This window comes from Nicotiana tabacum, chromosome 8 (genome assembly GCF_000715075.1).
Source record: "Nicotiana tabacum cultivar K326 chromosome 8, ASM71507v2, whole genome shotgun sequence".
NCBI classification, from domain to species: domain Eukaryota; kingdom Viridiplantae; phylum Streptophyta; class Magnoliopsida; order Solanales; family Solanaceae; genus Nicotiana; species Nicotiana tabacum.
In genome coordinates this window covers 192713951-192733699 of record NC_134087.1, presented here as the reverse complement: position 1 = coordinate 192733699, position 19749 = coordinate 192713951, and the positions used below count along the sequence as shown (strand labels likewise).

At 34.5% G+C, this 19749-nt stretch overlaps 1 protein-coding gene across 2 annotated transcripts; it reads right to left on the bottom strand.

The window, feature by feature from the left end:
* Positions 1–13309: 13309 nt before the first annotated feature.
* Positions 13310–19366, bottom strand: LOC107761699 (putative beta-1,3-galactosyltransferase 2). Of its 2 annotated transcripts, none has more exons than XM_016579950.2 (11): positions 18392–19366; positions 16566–16665; positions 16387–16454; positions 16053–16264; positions 15889–15952; positions 15438–15510; positions 15224–15344; positions 15022–15109; positions 14825–14941; positions 14611–14720; positions 13310–13939 (listed from the first exon to the last, which is right to left on the bottom strand). In XM_016579950.2, exons 1-11 carry the CDS (start codon positions 18505–18507, stop codon positions 13791–13793), a joined length of 1218 nt encoding a protein of 405 aa, XP_016435436.1. In that variant the 5' UTR covers positions 18508–19366; the 3' UTR covers positions 13310–13790. The 2 variants fall into 2 exon arrangements, with proteins under 2 accessions (XP_016435436.1, XP_016435437.1); XM_016579951.2 differs by having other exon boundaries at positions 16387–16451; positions 18392–19364.
* Between the last annotated feature and the right edge of the window lie 383 nt (positions 19367–19749).

Sequence of the window (19749 nt, the reverse complement as noted above, 5' to 3'; positions counted from 1 at the left end):
AAGCGTTACCGTGCAGAGGAGATGAAGGGATTTGAAAAACAAGACAAGACATGCAGATTTTGAAAAGTCTGATGATGTGGCAGTTGAGTTAATTTTGTTTGAATTTTTTTTTGTGATGGTATGCAGAATAAGCATATTACTACTAACCTGGAGTAGAAGAACCTGATGACAGACCATTTTTTTTAAAACAGTTATAGCAGCTCCTCTCTCGCAGTTCATACTGTACCCTTAGCTTCTATGATCGTCATGCGTGTTTATCTACAATGATATTGATATGAGTTAGGCTTGGTCAGAAAACACTTTAGCTAACCTTACCTGATGGTGTCTTGCATAGCTAGCTGATGGAGGATCAGGTTCTTTATTAGATTCTTATGACCCCATCTTCACCTTGTTTGATCCAGAATATTCTCTACTCAAGGCTTTGACAAAGATATCTGGAATTTGGTCTTCTATTCTGCAAGACTTTCCACAGATCAACCCTTTCTTCATATTGACCCTCAGAAGATAATCCCACCCCTCAATGTGCTTGGTCCTCTTGTTTTGAGATTCCTTTCAGTTGTTAACAAGGTCATTGAGTTTTGCTTCCTTGTCCCCCAAGGGATGAGGCATAATCATGGCAATTGAACCGTTTTAGAAGTGCTTTTCCTTTCCACAAAAAAAAAACCTGCACAGTTAACATCATCATACCTAACAAGATTAGGAACTCTGTCACCTGAGGGGTAACACGGGGACAGGTCCTGAGTTCCCTTAATGTATCTCAAACTTCTGTGGGCATCCTTCAAGTAGGATTCCTACGGGCTTTCACTTTGGATTCTATTTTGGAGTGGTGATATAGAAGGAACCAAAAAAATTGAAAAAGAACTTATCTAACTCTAGGATAAGAGAAAGTTATTAGCTTGTCACACAGATGGGAGCTTTTGTGTTTCCAGTTTGGGACTGAAGTTTGATTGGTAGGGAAGATTTGGAAAAATTTGATTTCCCACACTCCATGTTCTGTTGCTTGAGAGGTTCCATGAGTTGCATCTCCACTCTTTCTCCCGCTTTAGTGGTAGTAAGTAAAGTACCAGGTTCCTTGTGAGAAGTGGAAGATGATGTTGCATTATCTTTCACCAGTCTCCTTCATCTTACTCATTTTATCAGCCTCCTTATTTGAAGCCTCAGAAATTTCCCAGTGACCAGAGTTGGTTCATCATATTGATCATCACTGTTTCTTCTTTGGCTAGAGTAAGGTGTCTTGTTGAATACCCCATGAGCACTTCCTTCCATTTTGTATGTCCTTTGTTATAGACTTTGTGGCCTTGCTTTGTGGAGAGTACCCCAGAAGGATTCCTCCGTTCGTCTTTTGCATTGAACTTCCCAAGTTGATCCTTCCCGTTATCGAGAACATGGCATTTTTGGTCAAGAAGTTTCTCAGATGAGTTGTCTTTCAGTCAAGAAGGCATTTTCTTCCATTTGGCAGCTTATAGTGGGTTTTTTATTCAGGAGGGACCTGCTCAGACACCTGTTCACCAAGTAGAAAGTAGTATTTACTGCTTTTGCCCAGAATTTCTTAGCGATTCCATAGTTGATGAGCACTGTCCATGCCACATCTTCCAGTTCTGTTCTTTCTTTCAGCAATACCATTTTGCTGTGGAGTCCTTGGTGTAGAGAAATTGTGTGTGACCCCCCTCTTTTTTGCTTTCACTTGAATCTTCTTGACAAGAACCATTAACACCTCGAGAGTCTCCTCCTTTGTTTTGTGAACCGTGTCCAGGTGACTCTTGAGTTTGGCAGACCACACACCAGGTCCTTCTAAGTTAATTTATTCGGAGGTGAGAAGCTTGCATACACCAATCTTTCATGCCAAGGTTCCGACTTCACCCGTCTCATACCACCAGCTTATGGAGATTCATAGTTAACCGAGTGGATGTTCTTGTTTCCTTTGTCTACTAAGACCACTTGGCTAGTTATCAGATTGGTAACTGTACTTTTAGGCCATTCACATAGTACACGTTCCCACCTGAGTGCCAAAGAACCTTTCCAACTTTACATTCACCGAGAATGTACCCTCTACTTCCTTTTTAAGGATACATTCTCTTCAAGCAGGGCTTTCAGTGAGAGGAAATTCATGATGTTTTCAGTCACGTGCTTTAAGAATCTATAGTCCATAGTCCATCGCAGTCTGCTTCCTCTCACTGCTCCTTGCACATACAAATCAAAGGTTAGATTTAGGAACCCAAACTAGTTTGAGTCTCTTGTTATGATAGAAAGGATAAATGAGGGCTTTCCTAGTCCATGCAGGCAACATCCGCTTCTTGCGAGTGGTATCTGGTCCTTTGTTAGTAGTCACTTTATCAGTAAACACTTTGTTTTTCTAAGCAGACTGAACCCTAGCCTAGAAATTTTCTTTAAAATGCCCATTGTTCCCACAGTGGGTACATAGCGGGTTATCAGGTACAGTGACATACTTGTTGTGAGGGTTGTAAGGATTTTTCTCCCTTTGGAACCCGATGCCCTTCCTGTTTCCACTATTGTTAAGATACATGGTAGTGAAAGCATGTGAGGACCAGGTCCACTTCAGGTATTTCTCAAGATCAATTCTTACTTTCTCCAATTCAGCTTAAAGTTGACGATTCTTCTCGAGTTCACTACATAGACTAGTTTTCACAACAGTTAATTCCTTTTCAAGCATGATGTGTGTCTCACCAGCTACTTCCTTCACTTTCCCAAGACTCACATTCTTATGTTCTCTATTGAGTTCCTCAATGGTTTCCTCTAGATCGGTGCATATCACTAAAAGGTCATCCATCTCTTCCTCAGTAGCTAAGACCTTCTATTGTTTCTTTTAGATCAACAACTACTGCCATCAGTTCGTCTCTCTCATTTTCCACACTAGTTATTCTTTCATTCAAGGCTTCCTTTTCTTTTCCAAATTAGTTATGGTCTCATTTAGGTCCACTATACAGACCATCAGATCATCTCTAGATTGTTCGGCCTCTCCTAGTTCTATGGTCAGGATCTCCTTATCATTAACAAGGCTATAATAGGCATCAATTAAGACATTAGTTAATGACCTTAGCTTCTTAGAAGAGTAAGATTTCAAATTTCTCTGAACATCCCTAAAGTTTACCTCATCGTCTTCATCTTCTTCATCATCATGAGACTGAACCATCAGCGCAAACAGTGAATCATACTTCGTTGCTTCAGTTTTCACTGCCATCATGAAACTGTTTTCTGCATCTGGTTCCCTTTCGAATTCACTAGAGGAGTCTCCTCAAGCAGCAAGATCCTGCTTAACAATATTGTTAGCAACACTTTTTCGATTGAATCGTTTGTTAGGAACCAGGTTCCTTTTTGTTGCTTTATCAGGATTTTGCTTGTATTGCTCCTGTTTTGCCAGTGGGAAGTCTTTGATGAAATGCCCCGACTTTCCACATCTGTGATATAGATCGTTGTTCCTTGCTTTACTTGAACTGCCCCACTTTGGTATACCACCATTTCTTCGAACCATCTTTTGAAATCTCTTAGTAAGATAGGCCATGTCACTATCTTCATCACTTGAGTCACTACTTTCAGCTTTGAGTACCAGGTTCTTTTCCTTCTTAGGCTCTTTTCTTTCACTGTCTTTCTTTCTTTTCATCTCGTATGTCTTCAGATTACTAATCAACTCATCCATGGTCAGAGTTTGTAGATCTTTAGCTTCAGTGATGGCATTTACCTTACTTTCCCAAGAACCAGGTAGAACACTGAGGATTTTTCTTACAAGCTTGTTTCTGGGATGACATCTCCAAGTGAATGAAGCTCATTTATGACGGAGGTGAATCTTGTGTGCATATCTTGTATAGACTCATCATCCTTCATCCTAAAGAGCTTATATTCCATAGTGAGCATGTCAATCTTGGACTGTTTGACCTGAGTAGTTCCTTCGTATGTTGTTTGCAACGCTTCCTATATTTCTTTGGCAGTGGCACAAGCTGAGACTCTATTGTACTCATCAGGTTCTATGCCACACATCAAGATTTTCTTGGCACGATAGTTCTTTTCTATAGCTTTTCTGTCAATGTCGTTGTACTCTTTTATTCCTTTCGGCACCATTGGTCCTGTTTCTTCAAGCTTCTTCATGGGGACATGTGGACCATCACAAATGATATCCCACAGTTCTAAGTCTTCTGCCATCATAAAATCATGCATGTGGGTCTTCCCCAGCCATAGTACTGACCATTAAATCTGGGAGGTCTGTAGGTTGATTGTCCTTCCTCAAAGTTGGGTGGAGCAGCCATTGAGATCCTTTCTAGGTGTTAACCTTTTAGAAAGAACTCACTCTGATACCAATGGTTAGTTTAAATGAGTTCACCAAACTATAGAGTACCTGATCATATATGAGATGATGCTGAGAAAGCTATAGAGACTGAAAGTAAAGAAGACAAGGGATTTTTCCGTGGAAAAATCCCATACAAGGGGATCAAAAAACCACGACCTACTCTTGTATGCTTTTAACTTCACTAACTTGCAATCTTCCTATTACAAGTCACTTTGCAATAACCCTATTACAAAGACTTCAACAAACTTGTGATGCACCCACCACAAGCCACTTTATAACTATCCTAGTTACAAAGGCTTTAGATTTATGACTATTCCTAGTCACAACATAAACTCTGAAGTTTACGAATTTTTGGTTTGCTCCTAAGACAAAGCTTCTAAGAAATCAAACTAGGAAATACAATGAAGAGCAAATAACAAGATTACAACTCAACTACGGATGTACATAAACTCATTAAGAAATTGATCCTTAGTAGAGTTGTCTTCTTGTTCTTGACACACTAGTGACTTCAATGCCTGATGAACACTATTATGCTTAAGAGAATATCACTGAATGCACAAAGCTGTTTTGCCTTGCACCAGGTTGTTATATCACAAAAGACATCACAATAGATAGTGATGTCAATTCTTGGTACACGTTTCTTCCCAATGAGAAGTGACTATTGTACTGTCTGCACAGCCACTTCTGTGCAGTTGCGTTCCAGCTGGATAGTCTACCTGTACTTCTGTCAGAGAACACTAACGAACCAGGTCCTAGTTGTGTTTCTCTTCTGTAACAGTTGCGAGATGGTCACCTTCTGCTACTACGTTCCAGTTGTACAGTGACTTGTACTTCTGTTAGAGAACCTTAAGGGACCAGGTCCCCGTTGTGTTGTTCTTTATAATGATTGCGGACAGTCACTGACTTGATTTGTGTCGGAGAAACCTAAGGGACCAGGCCACTAGGTCCATGTTGTGTTCCTCCCTGTGGTCGTTCATTCATTTGCTGATTTTTAGACTTGAACCAGGTCAGTTGAAATGTATACCATGTGGGCCAGGTTCTCTATCTGGTTCTTCACAACAAATTTGTTAGATCATCAAAACATAAGAAATATAAGGCAAAGACCTTGAAAACCCATCAAAAGGTTTATTGAGAGGAGTGTGATTGGTATTGCTTAGATTGACAAGCATGAGGCAGTGATTAGAGTGGGTCCTGGGGAGGTGTGTAATGTTAGCTTCAGGGTATTCATTTACTCATAGGTTATTTGCAAAACACCTGTCAATCCTTTCTAGGATTAGGCATGACCTGTTTTTATATCGCTTATTTGACCAAGTATATTTGCTACATTTAAACCCTAGGTCCACTAGGTGACAACTATTAATACAATTCTAAAATAAGTTACTCATGTGGGTGTTGATAGGGTTTCCCTCAAACTTGTCTCTTACTTTAAGGACTTCATTGAAGGCTACACCCACAAACCAACTCCCTCTGTAGTTATTTGAGATATCAATTAAGTTATCCCAGAGGACTTTTCTATCCTCAACGTAGTTGTTAGCATAAATTGTAGAAATTAGCCAAGGAGGATTTGAGGTAATACCTTAACCATTGCGGTATATCTTATGCACTCTTTAGGTTAGATTACAAAGTATGTGAAGTCTAAAAGACTAAAACCATGTAAATAAAAGGACAAAATATTACGTATTTGCTGATTTTCTTCAATACAGCCTTCTGTTTGATAGCTAAGTTTACAATCCAACTACAAATGTGACGTCTGAAACTGGGATAACCTAAAGAATTATAAGCCGCTCTTTGTTTTTTAGCTATTCTTGGCACTCCGTTTTATTTATTTATTTATTTATTCATTTTTATGTTTTTCTAAATTTAGCTTCCAAGGAATTCATTGTAATTTTCACCGACAGTTTTAGAAGAGATGTCTAGGTTTACTATTAAGAAGTTTCTAATTAATTTCAAAATGTTGAAGTACTATGTAGTGTCTAGTGATTCTTCAATATTAATTCAAAATATTGAAGTTATGGGTTCATACCTACTATTTGTTATAATTGAATAGATATTATATATAAATTTATGTTCTGTATAGAAAATAATGGGTTCAGATGAATCCGGTATCGTTATTGTTGATCCACCCCTGCCTGGAGTTCACACCAAACCATACACTAGGTTCGGGTAAGTTTTTACCCTATTCATCTCCCTCACTTCTCAAAATCCAACTGCTGGAATTTTATATTTTCTTCATGTGCAGGATAATTTGTCCATCAAATATTCCTTGCAGTATTTCTTGTTGACTAGTTTTCGTATACCTGTGTTGCATGTGTGTATCACGTTAGTCACTATAAGCATATACAAGAAGAAGAAATTGTTGAAATAACACTTGATAAATCAAATATTAATTTAAATCATAAAAATAAGAATTATTAAATCGACACAATAATTGTGAATTTAATATCTTTTAAACATACAAAGATGATGACATTAGTTGAATTAGTTGTATAATATTTTGTGGTTAATAGATATTTTATTATATAAAATAATATATTATATTATTGCATCTCACCTAACATTTCTTTAAAAACTCTATATTCACAATATTATTATACCTACAAATAATTCATTAGATATAAAATGGAGTATAAAAATTTTATGGGAATTATTACACGAATCAATCCGTTTTTTATTTTTCTAGAGAATAAAATGATAAAATCTAATTTTAATTCATCAAAATTCTAAAATAAATATTATATATTAAAAAAATAAAGTTAATCTACTTTTATAACTAAACAGACTAAAAGTTTTAAAATGTGCTCTGAATTTTCGTTGTTTCTTTTTTCTTTTCTCGGGTTTGAGTCTAATATTAAAACCTTTTCCTTTGATATTTATTTATCTTTTTAAGCATGGTGATGGAATTTGTTCTTTGTAACCTAATTACATAAAAAAAATTTGTTTCATTCAAAGTTCATTAAGATTATATGCAAGTTAAGTGGACCTCTTCGTGTGAAGAAAAAACTTTGTAGTTATTTTAAAGTTCCAAATATAATAATTGTAGTTATAATTTTACATAGTATGGTTGTAGCTCGATTTATTTTTTAAATTAATATTACCATGTTAGTTTAAACTTCTAAAAAATTATACTTAGAATTAAATAACTCTTAAAAAGTCAAAATGAAAAAGAACATGCATTGCTGATTTCCAATGATTTTTAGGTATTCTATTATCGGTAATATTTGGGGAAAGAATCTAAGAACATGAAAAAATGTGCCACATATTAAACTCCAAAAAAAAAAAAGACCATGCATAAGGATATAAAATTTGGTCAAATAAGGAAATTTTTTATATAAAATAATTTTTTTATTAAATTTAAAGTCTTAAATATTAGAAATTTTTACATGATCCAAATAAGGAAAGATTTAATAAGCAGAATATTAGTTGATTTGAAGTGCTAAATATTAGAAAAATAAGAAAATGAGTATTTTGTTTAGTATGAAATTTATTTTTAAAGGGTAAAAATGGCGAACGACATTTCGCTAAGGCAAGTTTTAGGATACACGCTTTGCGTGTGTATTCTATTTATGTTTTCCTTAGAGTTTTGCATTTTTAACTATTTTAGATCTTAATATCATATTACGATTTCTTTCATCTAGTGCTATTCTTTTAGAAACAAATTATATATCCTAAGAGTGTATTTTCAAAATATTTTTACTTATAAGATGAACTTAGAAAATAACTGAATTGATTTTTTGCTAATTACTTAATTTCTTATACTTAATATTTGTTCTCAATATTAAAGAACTTTTTTGTTAATTTGAATTCTTAATATTAGTCCATCTCAAGTTTAACTATTTAACTGTAATTATAGTTTTAGCACAAAAACTAATGAACAAAAAATAATTATTCTCGTACAAACTTAATGTGGCCTCAAATTCAATCATCTTAGCACATGTGATGCCAATTAATAATGTACAACATAAAACAAAGTTGCACTATAAGAAAATAATTAACTTCAGATAAATAAAAGCATTAAAATTATGTTTAATTACTTGTATAACAGATCAAATATATAATTGATATAATATAGATGAATAATATTATTATTTTCATTTACAAAAAAAAAAATTATGTTACAGAGTACAAATGGGAAATGATTTATATGAAATAAAGTGTTAATATGACAAAGTTACTTTTTAAAATTATATACGAACTACTATTTAGAATTTTGAAGTAAACTGAGAATTTGTGACTTTAACTTTTCAATAATTACTCAGCTTAACAGATAAGCTAATACCCAATTACTTGGAATCATTTAAATCACGAATTCGGATGTGTTCCATGTTGTTATATAATTGTGCTTCGAGAATGTACTACTATTTCATGTGTTTTAGAGTAAAAAAATTATATCTTAACGTGTATTTATTATTGGAAACAATTGAAAACTCTCTATTTTATAATATATATATACATATATAGCAACCTCCACAAACTCCTCCCTAAATATTAGGATATTTTTACGTAGTTCAATAAGGAAAATAATTGAATTTAAAGTCCTAAATATTAGGAAAGAAACTTAAATTACAATTTTATCCCATAAAAAACTATTTTTAAAGGGTAAAAAGGACGAACGACATTTCGCTAAGGGCCTTCGTGCTTTTAATATAGTACTTGTCTCTATGAACGTGCTTTGCACGTTATCCTTAGACAATCACAAACATCAATATTATGTAATACTATTTTTAATTGCATTAAATTTATTTTATGAGGTTCAAGAAATGTTATTAGATCGTATCCACATACCCCTTTAAACATGGTGTCTTGGTATATATTCCTTTATTCTTCTTGCCCATTTGAAAAATATGTGATGATAAATAATCTAACATTAGGGATTTGATCGATCATATAATTTATTTATTGCTATTATAAATATAAAACGAATTGAAAATATTTACTAAATATATTTTTAAAGATATCAGTCATTTTTTGGCTTGAGAAACCAAGCTCTGATGAGAAAGGCACGTGTGATAGCTTATTGGTCCACAAAAGTTCCACATAAATTATAAAGGAAAAGAAATTATTATACTCATCAAAGGTGGGGTCTCATAAATTTTTTGGTCTCAATTAAATGATTATATAACAACGATCTAGTTGCTCGTACTATTCCTCTCATCTTCTCTTATTTAGGTACTAAGAGCACAACTTTAATGTATTTATGTGTGTAATGTATTTATATGTGTATCTCTATCTTATTATAATGGTAGCATCTGAGGATTATTTTTTTAATTTAGCTTCTTATATATGAGTGATTCATATGATTAAAAATCAAGTATAATTATATTGAGATATTGATCAACTCTTTAACCCTTTAAAAAATATTTAAATTTATGGAATGATGATTAACTGATAATTAGGATTTGAAATAAACTATGACATTGCGACTTTAACGTTCCAACAATCTATTACTTTTTTATAATTAATAAATCTAAATCCCACACAAACTGGGAAAAAATAACTGAACAATGTATTTGCGTCCAAAAAGAAGAAGATACGAAGTATCTGCTGTCCAAAGAAGAAGTAAGCAAAAAGCTTTACATAGAGAATAAGAGTATTTTGGATTTTCTTTATTTCTTGGTGTTTTCTTTTGGTTGTAAAATATCGGAGAGGAGGGTAGTAGCGGCTTGGTGCGGGAACATGATTCCAAAATTAATTTGGATTGGAGTATGACACCTTAACACTTTTTTCTTGTTGCTCGATGTATGTGCAATTTAAATAGGAAAAGAATTTTAGCCTTAGGTCATTTACAATTATATCCTTAAATTATACAAATATTTAAGGTTATAAAAGTCGATCAATGTTTCAAAGATATTTTAGTCGTTCAATAACAGACGATTAACTTAAAGCCAAACAATAACTCCATCCCCGAGTAAAACCTACTCATATAGAAGATGTTGGCTAAAGGAGCCAATATTTTTTTTAAAATAATAATGTCAAACATCTCGCGGCAAAATGATCCTTCGTCCAAGTCCTCATACTAAATAATAAATATTTTACTTAATTATAGTCTTAGTTTGACAGGGCACGGAGCTAAAAAAAAATAAAGAACACTTTTGAAATTTGTGGTCATAAACTAAAGATGGACGTAATGTATAGATATGCCCTTAAATTGTGTGATTTTAAATATGTCATGTAGAATGTCGACTCGGAGCTAAAGAATTAGGAAATAAAGAGGCATTTTAAAAAAAAAAAAAAATAAGACACATACATTAAACCATAAAGAGTATTAATTTTTTATCTTCCCTTTTATCTATTATTTCTTCACTAAGTACACGCTACATTTGCGCGTTGCGCTATCTACCACTTTTCGCCTTAAAATACACTCCTATTTATATCAAGTCTAAATACAATATCATATAAGGGTAAAAAATCAGATTGCAAACAACACCTACAGTTACTTATTTTTTAAAATAAATATTTCTCACAAGATATTTTATAAAAAATATTTTCTCCATACAAAACTCACAAAGCTAAGGATATTTTAATATTGTGAAAAATGAGTTAAGAGTCGGTATTTAATATATCAGAAGGACTAAGCACCATCGCATACACCTACAATATTTAACTTATCAAAATGTTTGGAGTATCTAGTTATCTTTTTAAAGATGCATAGATCAATAAAGTTAGACCATTCCTTCTAACCTATAACGAAGAATGAATCTGGCTTCATAGCAGATAAGGTAATACATACTCTTATTTCCCCATTGTTGTCAACTAATAAATACGTCATCTGCTAAGAGAATCCTTTTGAAACATAAAATGCTATCATATCTTCCATATATATAGTTCATGCTTTCCATTAATTTTGAAGTTTGAAAGTAGGGATTGGCCACAGTTTAAACTTAGGGCGGGGCGGATCTAGAGCACAAGGATCGGGTTCATCGGAACCCAGTACATAGCTTTTGTTTATACCTTGTATATATACCAAGAAATTCATTAAATATCTATAAATATCATATTGTGAACTCATAAACTATTGTATATTAAGTTAAGATCGGTGTAGGAACCCATTAACCTTAAATCCTGGATCCGCCTGAAAATATATCCAGTAAAGTATTAATTTTTGTATGTTACATAAAGTTAGCTAAATGGATCAATATTTGTGTTAATGCCTATGAATTAGTGAGTGTTTTAAATTTATTATTGAACTACAATAAAATAAATCCCAAAATTGCTTATGTAATAGGAAGATTTGCGTACAAGGATGGTTTGTCCATCATTTTCTCCGACAAGTAAAGAACGTTGACGCCCACTATGTGCATTTTTACTCAAAATTGATTGTTATAACCCCTGACAAATTTGAATATACATCCTTTTTCCCTTTTTCCTTCTAACTTGTTATATCACTTTGCAACGTGTGATAATTTTGATTCAATTTTCAGGAAATTATTAAAAGTTTTTCACCGCTACATGATAACAAACTTGAAGCATTGATCCATATCTCATGAATTTAAAATCAAATGGAAAGCAGATCATGAAAAAACTCCAAATCTCCTTCTTTTGGAAATCCAAAGACATGATCTTCAGGCAAACCATGAAATGACGCTTTTGTTTTCTTGCACCGACTCTATTGCAGAGTGAAAACAAGAATAGGAGAGCCACTTAGTAATATTCATCTCTTGGACTTTGTGTAAAACAACACTTTTTATTTTATATATCATAATAGAATTCTTCGATACGTCCATATCATGAAGGTTCATTTGGGTACATGACAACACATAGAAGATTGTGGTCGATACAGAAGGTTTTTTTTTAAAAAACAAATTTGGTTACTTCTGAAATGCTAGTTGTTGGGTAAGAAAATAGTGTAGAAATAATGTTCATGAGAATTATCGAGTGGTTGTGTCTGTTGGTGAAGAATTATGTAAGGGTGGGTTTTTTTAATAATAGAAGTAGAGTATTATTAAATTTTAGAGGGGTATTAAAGTAATTCAACTTTTTAGTTTAGGGCTTCCCACTTTTATAATAATATATATATATATATAGATTATGCTGTGATTTTGCTTTTCCGTATGTTGAAAATAACCTCTCTATCCTCTCAAATTTCACTTATGAGATTGCATTGTGTATGTCATGTTGTTGTAACTTTTTTAGAATGTTGTTGACTATGCAAAGGCTTTATTCTTCTCAAGCTCTTCAAAAGGTTTCAAATGAAGGAAATCTTATGTATATGCTTTAGTTAAAGAAATTAGTTACCATGTTTTTGTTTAGACAAATGTAGCATATATAACATGTAGTGAATATTGCCACCAAAGCATTAGTTGAGATGTCAAGTTAATACTTGCTTCTTTCTAAATAGATGCCTTGCCTGTGAATATTGCCACCAAGCATTAGTTGAGATGTCAACTTAATATGCTTGCTTCTTTCTAAATAGATGCCTTACCTACAAACTTTGAGTGAATTACCAGCAATATCATTCACTAATTTCTTGTTTCACTAAGCATGTTCACTAATTCTGGCAACAGAGATAGACAGTGAAACCTTAGAACCTCATGTCCGGATCAACTTGTGCACACCTTGACTAATTCCATGAGTTACCTGGTATCTCCCACCAGCACCTTGACTAGTTCCACGGGTTACCTGCTAGCTCCCACCAGCACCTTGACTAATTATATAGGTTACCTACTATATCTCATCAGCACCTTGACTAATTTCACGAGTTACCTGCTATCACCCACCAGCATAACCACTGGATAACTCTGTTCACCAAAGACTTGGATATATGGGAAGAAATCACCTAGTGGTTTTGCCTGGGATTTGAACCAGAGACATCATGGTTCCCAACTACTTTATCGACCACTAAGCCTCACCATTAGATGCATTATGAGTTAACTTAAACTGATAAAATAAATTTTTGGAGCACCCTAACAATTCATTCCAGTTGCATTATTGGACTGATATATGCCATGTGAAATCAACACTACATTATGAAAATACAAAAGGCCAGAACAAGTTGGTGTAATGCCAGAAACAAGACCAGAAAAAATATGATTTGAACACTTATTAAGATTTTACAATCCAGTAAACCATGACATACTTTATGGCCTACTTATCAGCATTTCTGCTCGCAACTGCTTTGGCAGCCATTATTCTCTACAAAAATGGATAACATTTCCCCACAGCTAAGGCTAGGCCATCTATTTTTAATCTTTGTCTCTCCCACCGCACGACGCAGATCTCTCTTTATGCACATCTTGCAGATTTAGAGCAGGTTCTATGGGTTCAACCGAACCCACTATACCTTCAACTTGAACTATGTATACACATGCAAATGGAAAAAAGCATAAAATGTATACATATGATCACACTTATTCTGAACCCACTAACTTTATATCTTGGATTCGCCTCTGAGTTATTCGTATGTGTAATTTGTATTCCGGAGCAAATGAATGTGGGATATTGATATGTCAATAGACCTATTTCGCCATCCCGTGTTTGAAAGAAACTGATGTCCTCAGAATGCAGCTTTCCATAGTGCATTCTCTCCCTCGCCACAACGGCGATGGACCTCTTTTATCCTGTCAACAGACCTGCATATCCCACTGCATGTCCAGTCAAATGATGCTACACAGATGTTGCCTGCTTGTGCCTTCCATTCACAGTCTGCATCAAAAAGTAGTTTCGTTTTGTATCAAATTTGGTAACAAACAAAGGAAACTAACTGCATTTTTTACAGCATTTTGCTAGCATTAACTATCTCGGTCTAGAGTCAGTTTAGGACACATTCATGCTCATTCTGAACCAACTAACTTTAGATCCTGGATTCGTCTTTGGATCTTGGATTCGTCAAACATCGACACAGTCACACCCCATGTAAGCTATGTTGCTCAGATTCTCCAAAATGTGTCGCACCTGTGTTAGATTTTCCGAAAATGCATTACTTTTTGAGGACCTGACATGTACCTGACCGAATTTTTGAAGAGTCCAAGCAACATAGCTTTTAAGAGAAGGTTTTGATTTTTTTGCAGTTCACACATATTGCATCAGAGCCTATGAGTAAAGACAATATTGGAGGCACTAATATATGATATTATGGGACCATGTCTGAGGAAAAAATTCAGATCATGTAATTGAAGAAGCTTGCTAAGAACCTTCATTTTCCAACTTTATGTCAAACTTCTAAGATTTCATAGCCAACATTTGAAGGTAGAAATAAGCTAAAATTGTCTGTTTTGGGCCTAGGCCCTCACGGATTTAAAACGCGTCAGGGCCTAGGCCCATAACGGACAATATCACATAGCAAATCTTAGACTATTTCTGTAAAAATGATTTACCAGGTGGAGTTCCACAACACAATCTGCGATCATCGATATGCTGCACATCAAGTCCAATAAACCAAGCTCCCAATGACACATCCTCATTGGTATACTTATGAAGTACATGCCTTTAAATATCAAGAAGATTATACACAGGTAAGTGGAAAAGAAAAGAAGGAAAAAAAAACTACTAGAAATGGATTACAAATATTAAGAGAAAAAGATACTTAACTGGTTTACTGATATATAAGTAGCCAAGTCTTTTGAAATGGCATATATTTGTCCAGTAGCATGACGAAAATACTTATCTCCGAATTTCCAATATTCTGGTTCATGGTATCTTACACCCCTGTGATTCAAAACAATGTAATGTCGACAAATTGAAAATTCAAGATTCAATTTACAGAAAGAAAAATTAAATGTCCTTACTTCCGCGAGAGGACAGGACCAGATTTCATGCACCCGATATATATACGTGGTTTCTTGCGATGCCTTGCTAATGTTTCCCCTAATGTAGCTGCAATAAATATAAAACTAGTCATGTAACATTGAGAGACAGTTTCATTTGCTGTAACAAGTCTTGAAATCTCAATATAACATTAAAAAAAATTACGAAAAAATATTTGGTTACCTATATTGACATGAACATCATCATCAACTTTTATGTAATACTCTGCATCCCACAAGTTAACAGCAGTGGCAAAATAAGTCTTTGTTTTGGCTGACAATTCAAGATAACCCTCAATATGATCCTGTTTAAAAGGTAGCAAAACTGATGTATCGTCTTTTACGTATGAATACATAAAGTGAAATTATTGCAGTAAATCAGAGACAAAATATATTACCAGCCTCAAGAAATCACCATGTTTCTTGTCCTCAGCTTCAATAGCTCTGTCTAATATTCCCCCTACTGTGGCACTGTACAATGAGTTTACAGCTTCTTAGATAGAATGTTAAAAGCTTATGCTGCTATAAATATTAACAACATGATTACTAACAAGAGTTGATATTATGTTGCTCGACTCTACGAAAATGTCGATGGGTGCACGTCAGATCCTCCTAAGTAGTGGATTTTTGGAGGATCTGACAAGAGTGCGGCAGCTGTCCTGGAGAGTCCGGGCAACAAAGATTTGATGTATGAAAATATTGAGGCAGAATTAGAATATCTATGTATATAATTTTATACATAGCAACAGAATTTGAGTGAAGTGATTAAAAGATCCTAGCTACATGAACTAGACAAGCGCTCAAATATATCATTCAATTTAGAATGTTTAGCAGAAGAAAATTCCCCACCCATGACCAATGACGAAGCGAATGATTATTCCTTTCTCTTCTTCTAGCTTCCTCCTTTTTTCGCCTGTTTCGTCATGTTAAATATCAAATAAAGCAAATGCTTGCACGAGACGAGTTAAAGAAACTAGGACGGAATGATAAGGGATAGGCGCGGTTTTAAAAACCTTGTGGCATCCATGTAGCGCGAACTGAATCCCTTCTTTTTCTGCTACTAAATGCAGTATTTATTCCTACCACCATAAAATATTTTCTTTTTCTTGTTGAATCATCCTTTTTTATCTCTTCTGATATTGGAGCGCCGCTAAGAATCGACTCCTGTGCTGCCTTTGCTGCAGCCAAATCCATCTCCAAATTTGAAATGGTTTTGTCTAATGTCCTATATAAGATATGAAAATATTGATGCATTCAAAACAATCTTTATCATATCTAATGCAAAGTTTCTGTTACTGCTTGTCAAAACATAAGAAGAAAAAAACAAAAATTAAAGGGAAAACTCACTGAATAGCATGATGTGTCTTAGAAACCTTCCCAAAAATATCTTTAGATACCAGCTTTACATGTTTCTGCTGCAATAAAATAAGATGAAATTAAGATGTTAAGTTGGAAATAAACAAGAAATTAAACTAAGTTACAAGTTGGAGATTATTTTCTATTTACTTAGCATTAGAAATACTTACAAATTTGGTAATGCATCCTTCTGAAACTAACTTCAATTTTTCAGCTTCAACTGTGGTTGTTCTTGCAATACCACTTTTTATTTCAGGAATGATCCACATTCTGCAACAAGAAATGCTTGCATTATTGTCAAATCATCACTAATCCTAAAGAACTGATATCCAAAACATGTTCATTCTCTGTGATATTTGTAACCACATGCAACATATGGTTGCATACACTCAGATGCTTTTTCCAAAGGAGTTGAACTTTTGATAGTACTAAGCTCCCGCTATGCGCGGGGTCCAGGAAAGGGCCAGACCACAAAGGTCTATTATACGCAATCGTACTCTGCATTTCTGCAAGAGGGTATTTCCACGACTTGAACCCGTGACCTCCTGGTCACATAGCAACAACTTTACCAGTTACGCCAAGGTTCCCCTTCTTCTATACACTAATAGTGTAAAATCATTTTGTCATTATCAGATCACATAAAAGACAAATTAAGATAACCATCGATAACAAGTGGGATGAGAAACTTGAAAAATCAGACAGGTTACTTGCTACAAGTTAACAAAATAGTGTAAAAAGGATTTACACTGTCTGTGTATATAAGTTAATTCTCTTTTGGAATAATTAATCTCTCCTCCTTTATATGTAAAGTCAATACATCTATTTTTTTTCCATTACAATTTTTAGATACTTGTTTAGGTGTGGAATCATAGCAGTATTGCACTATTCTTGACAACAAAAGAAAAAGACAATACATAAATAGGCCCTCAAACTTGGCCTTCAGCTGGCAAGTATGCCTTCCGACTTTGGGTGTGCACAAGTAAGCACCTCAACTTGTATAAAGTTGAACATGTAAACACAAATGCTGATATGGCACATAAATTTTGAAGGTGTCTAGATGATCATTTTGTAAGTTGGAGTGGAGACAAGTTGAGGTGCCTACTTGTGCACACCCATAATTGGAGGGTATACTTGCCAGCTGAGGCCAAATTTGAGGGCCTGTTTATGTATTATGCCAAAGAAGAAAGAAAACATGATTTATCAGTCACTCCTAGTAGCAGTAGCCAGAATGAGTTAGAGTGTATGGTTAACTACAACAGCTGCAAGAACAGGGGAAAGCCAAAAGTAACACTGCTTTAAGCTTTCATGTAATAAAATGTAAAAAAATCACAACTGGTCATCAAAAGATACTGCACGGACAAAATTATAAAATGTGAAGTTACAAAGTTCAAAAAGTTGTTAAACCTGAATCTCAGTACAAATCTAGTAAACCAAAAAGAAAACACACAAATCAAACAGAAAACCTAAAAATATCAAACACTAAAATACATTTGACTAGCACTTAAAGCTAAGACATAGAACAAGATTATTCCAAAGGGCCCCGTGCACGAAGCATCCGCATTCACACAGGGTTCGGGGAAGGACCGCACCCCAAAGGGTGTGATGTAGCCAACTTACCCTGATGCAAGCATCAGTAGCCGCTTCCACGGCTCGAACCCGTGACATATAGGTCACACGGAAGAGACAACTTTACCGTTGCTCCAAGGCTCCCTTCAAGATTATTCCAAAGGATTTAACTTATATTTACACTGTTATCTTAGATAACCCGCCTTGTTTTCTAGGTTACTTATCTTTTAAGGACAGTTACCCGTAGTTATCTTTTAGGTGATTCATGATTGAATTATACACTATTAAACTGTTAAACTCTATTCCAAATAACTGAAGATGTAAAGATCCCATATCCAATCAAGAAAAGTGAAGATACAAAAATAATCCAATTCCCAGAGATAATATCAGTATAAAAATGTAATCTTTCTCAAAAAGTGAATAACTTTACCTGGTTGTAAAGAGCATTCCAGCACAAAAACTACCAAGACAAAGTAAAAGACTCCATTTTTGAGATACTACACTTCTTGAAGTTCTTTCTGCTACTCCTCTGCTCTTCAAAGACATACTTTCAATACTCTTTAATTCTTCGGTCAATAAACCAACAGCCTTTTTAGCAAAACCCCATATACAAAAACTGAACAATAAAACCAAATCAAAGACACCCACAAACCAAGAATACTATGAATTAGTCAATATTTTTACTGTCACTTGGTCAGAATAATCGGGCTTAGGTTGACACAGAATAAGCCATTTCCCCTGTTTCTCCTTTGACTAGATTTTTTTACGCTGCTATAAGTCAAGTGGAGATCCTCTATTTTCACGAATCCAGCTCTCGAAAAGTTGCTTTACTATGAGTAAGGGGTGCTAACGAGCAAGAAAACGGATGCGCTAAGGCGCAACTTCGCGCAGCTGCTACGCCCTTGCTTCTTGTCTTATCTTTTACTAAGAAACTAATCTAAATAGAAATCTTTCTTTCTCAAAGTAAAGTTTCTCCCAGTAAAATAAGACAAGAAGCACGATGCAGAAAGTAGTTGCTTCTTAGTTTACTACAAAAGTGAATCCTAGGAACAAACTTTGAGGAAGATACAGTTATAGTAAGAAGCTATAGCCTATAGCTACTAGCCAATTATTACATGTTTCAGTAAAAGGGGTGCTTTCTTTTCTCTCTTTGTATACAGTTGTACACTTTGCAGGTAAGGAACTTAGAACACAAGTGAAGACAGTGAACAGTGAACTGAAACTGCTGCTACACAGCTACATGTACCAAATTTACCAAACTGTCCTTGTCAAGATTGAGGACATTTCTCCTATATTGAAAATGGGATTCATGAATCATGAGAAACTGTACCAGTTTTTGCTACAGTGGCTTACATTGATGGGTCACCGGACCCGTAAACTTCTGACAAAAATCTTGTATATATATATATATATATATCTTGAAAATGATTATATAAATAAGTTGGCACCCTAAACACAAAAGTCTTTAGGTACTGGTCGAGCAAATAATGGTGCCCCGCCGCCTTAAAATCTTGGGTCCGCCTCTGATTTGAACCCTGTCTTAAACAAATCATTGCATAAGTATAAATTATTAATTTAAAACTCAATAACTTAAAATAATTAGAATTCCGAACCCATAAACTTAAAATTCTGACTTCACCTAACTTGTTATTCAATGATGAATATATGCTTGACAGTTTGGTTTTAGTGACAGGGGAATCAGAACAGAGAGAAAAGTTAAAGGGCATCTATAATATTTTGACATGTGTAAGGAGATTAGCTTAGTTTCTTTTGTCAGATAGGAAAATT

What these genes read in the sequence shown, in the direction of transcription:
- LOC107761699 (XM_016579950.2), bottom strand. Translation starts at nt 18,507, where the DNA reads ATGTCTTTGAAGAGCAGAGGAGTAGCAGAAAGAACTTCAAGAAGTGTA. An exon ending in AAGACACATCATGCTATTCA is followed by an intron (nt 16,265 to 16,386) that starts GTGAGTTTTCCC and finishes TATCTTATATAG; the next exon opens with GACATTAGACAAAACCATTT. An exon ending in GGTCCTGTCCTCTCGCGGAA is followed by an intron (nt 14,942 to 15,021) that starts GTAAGGACATTT and finishes TTTGAATCACAG; the next exon opens with GGGTGTAAGATACCATGAAC.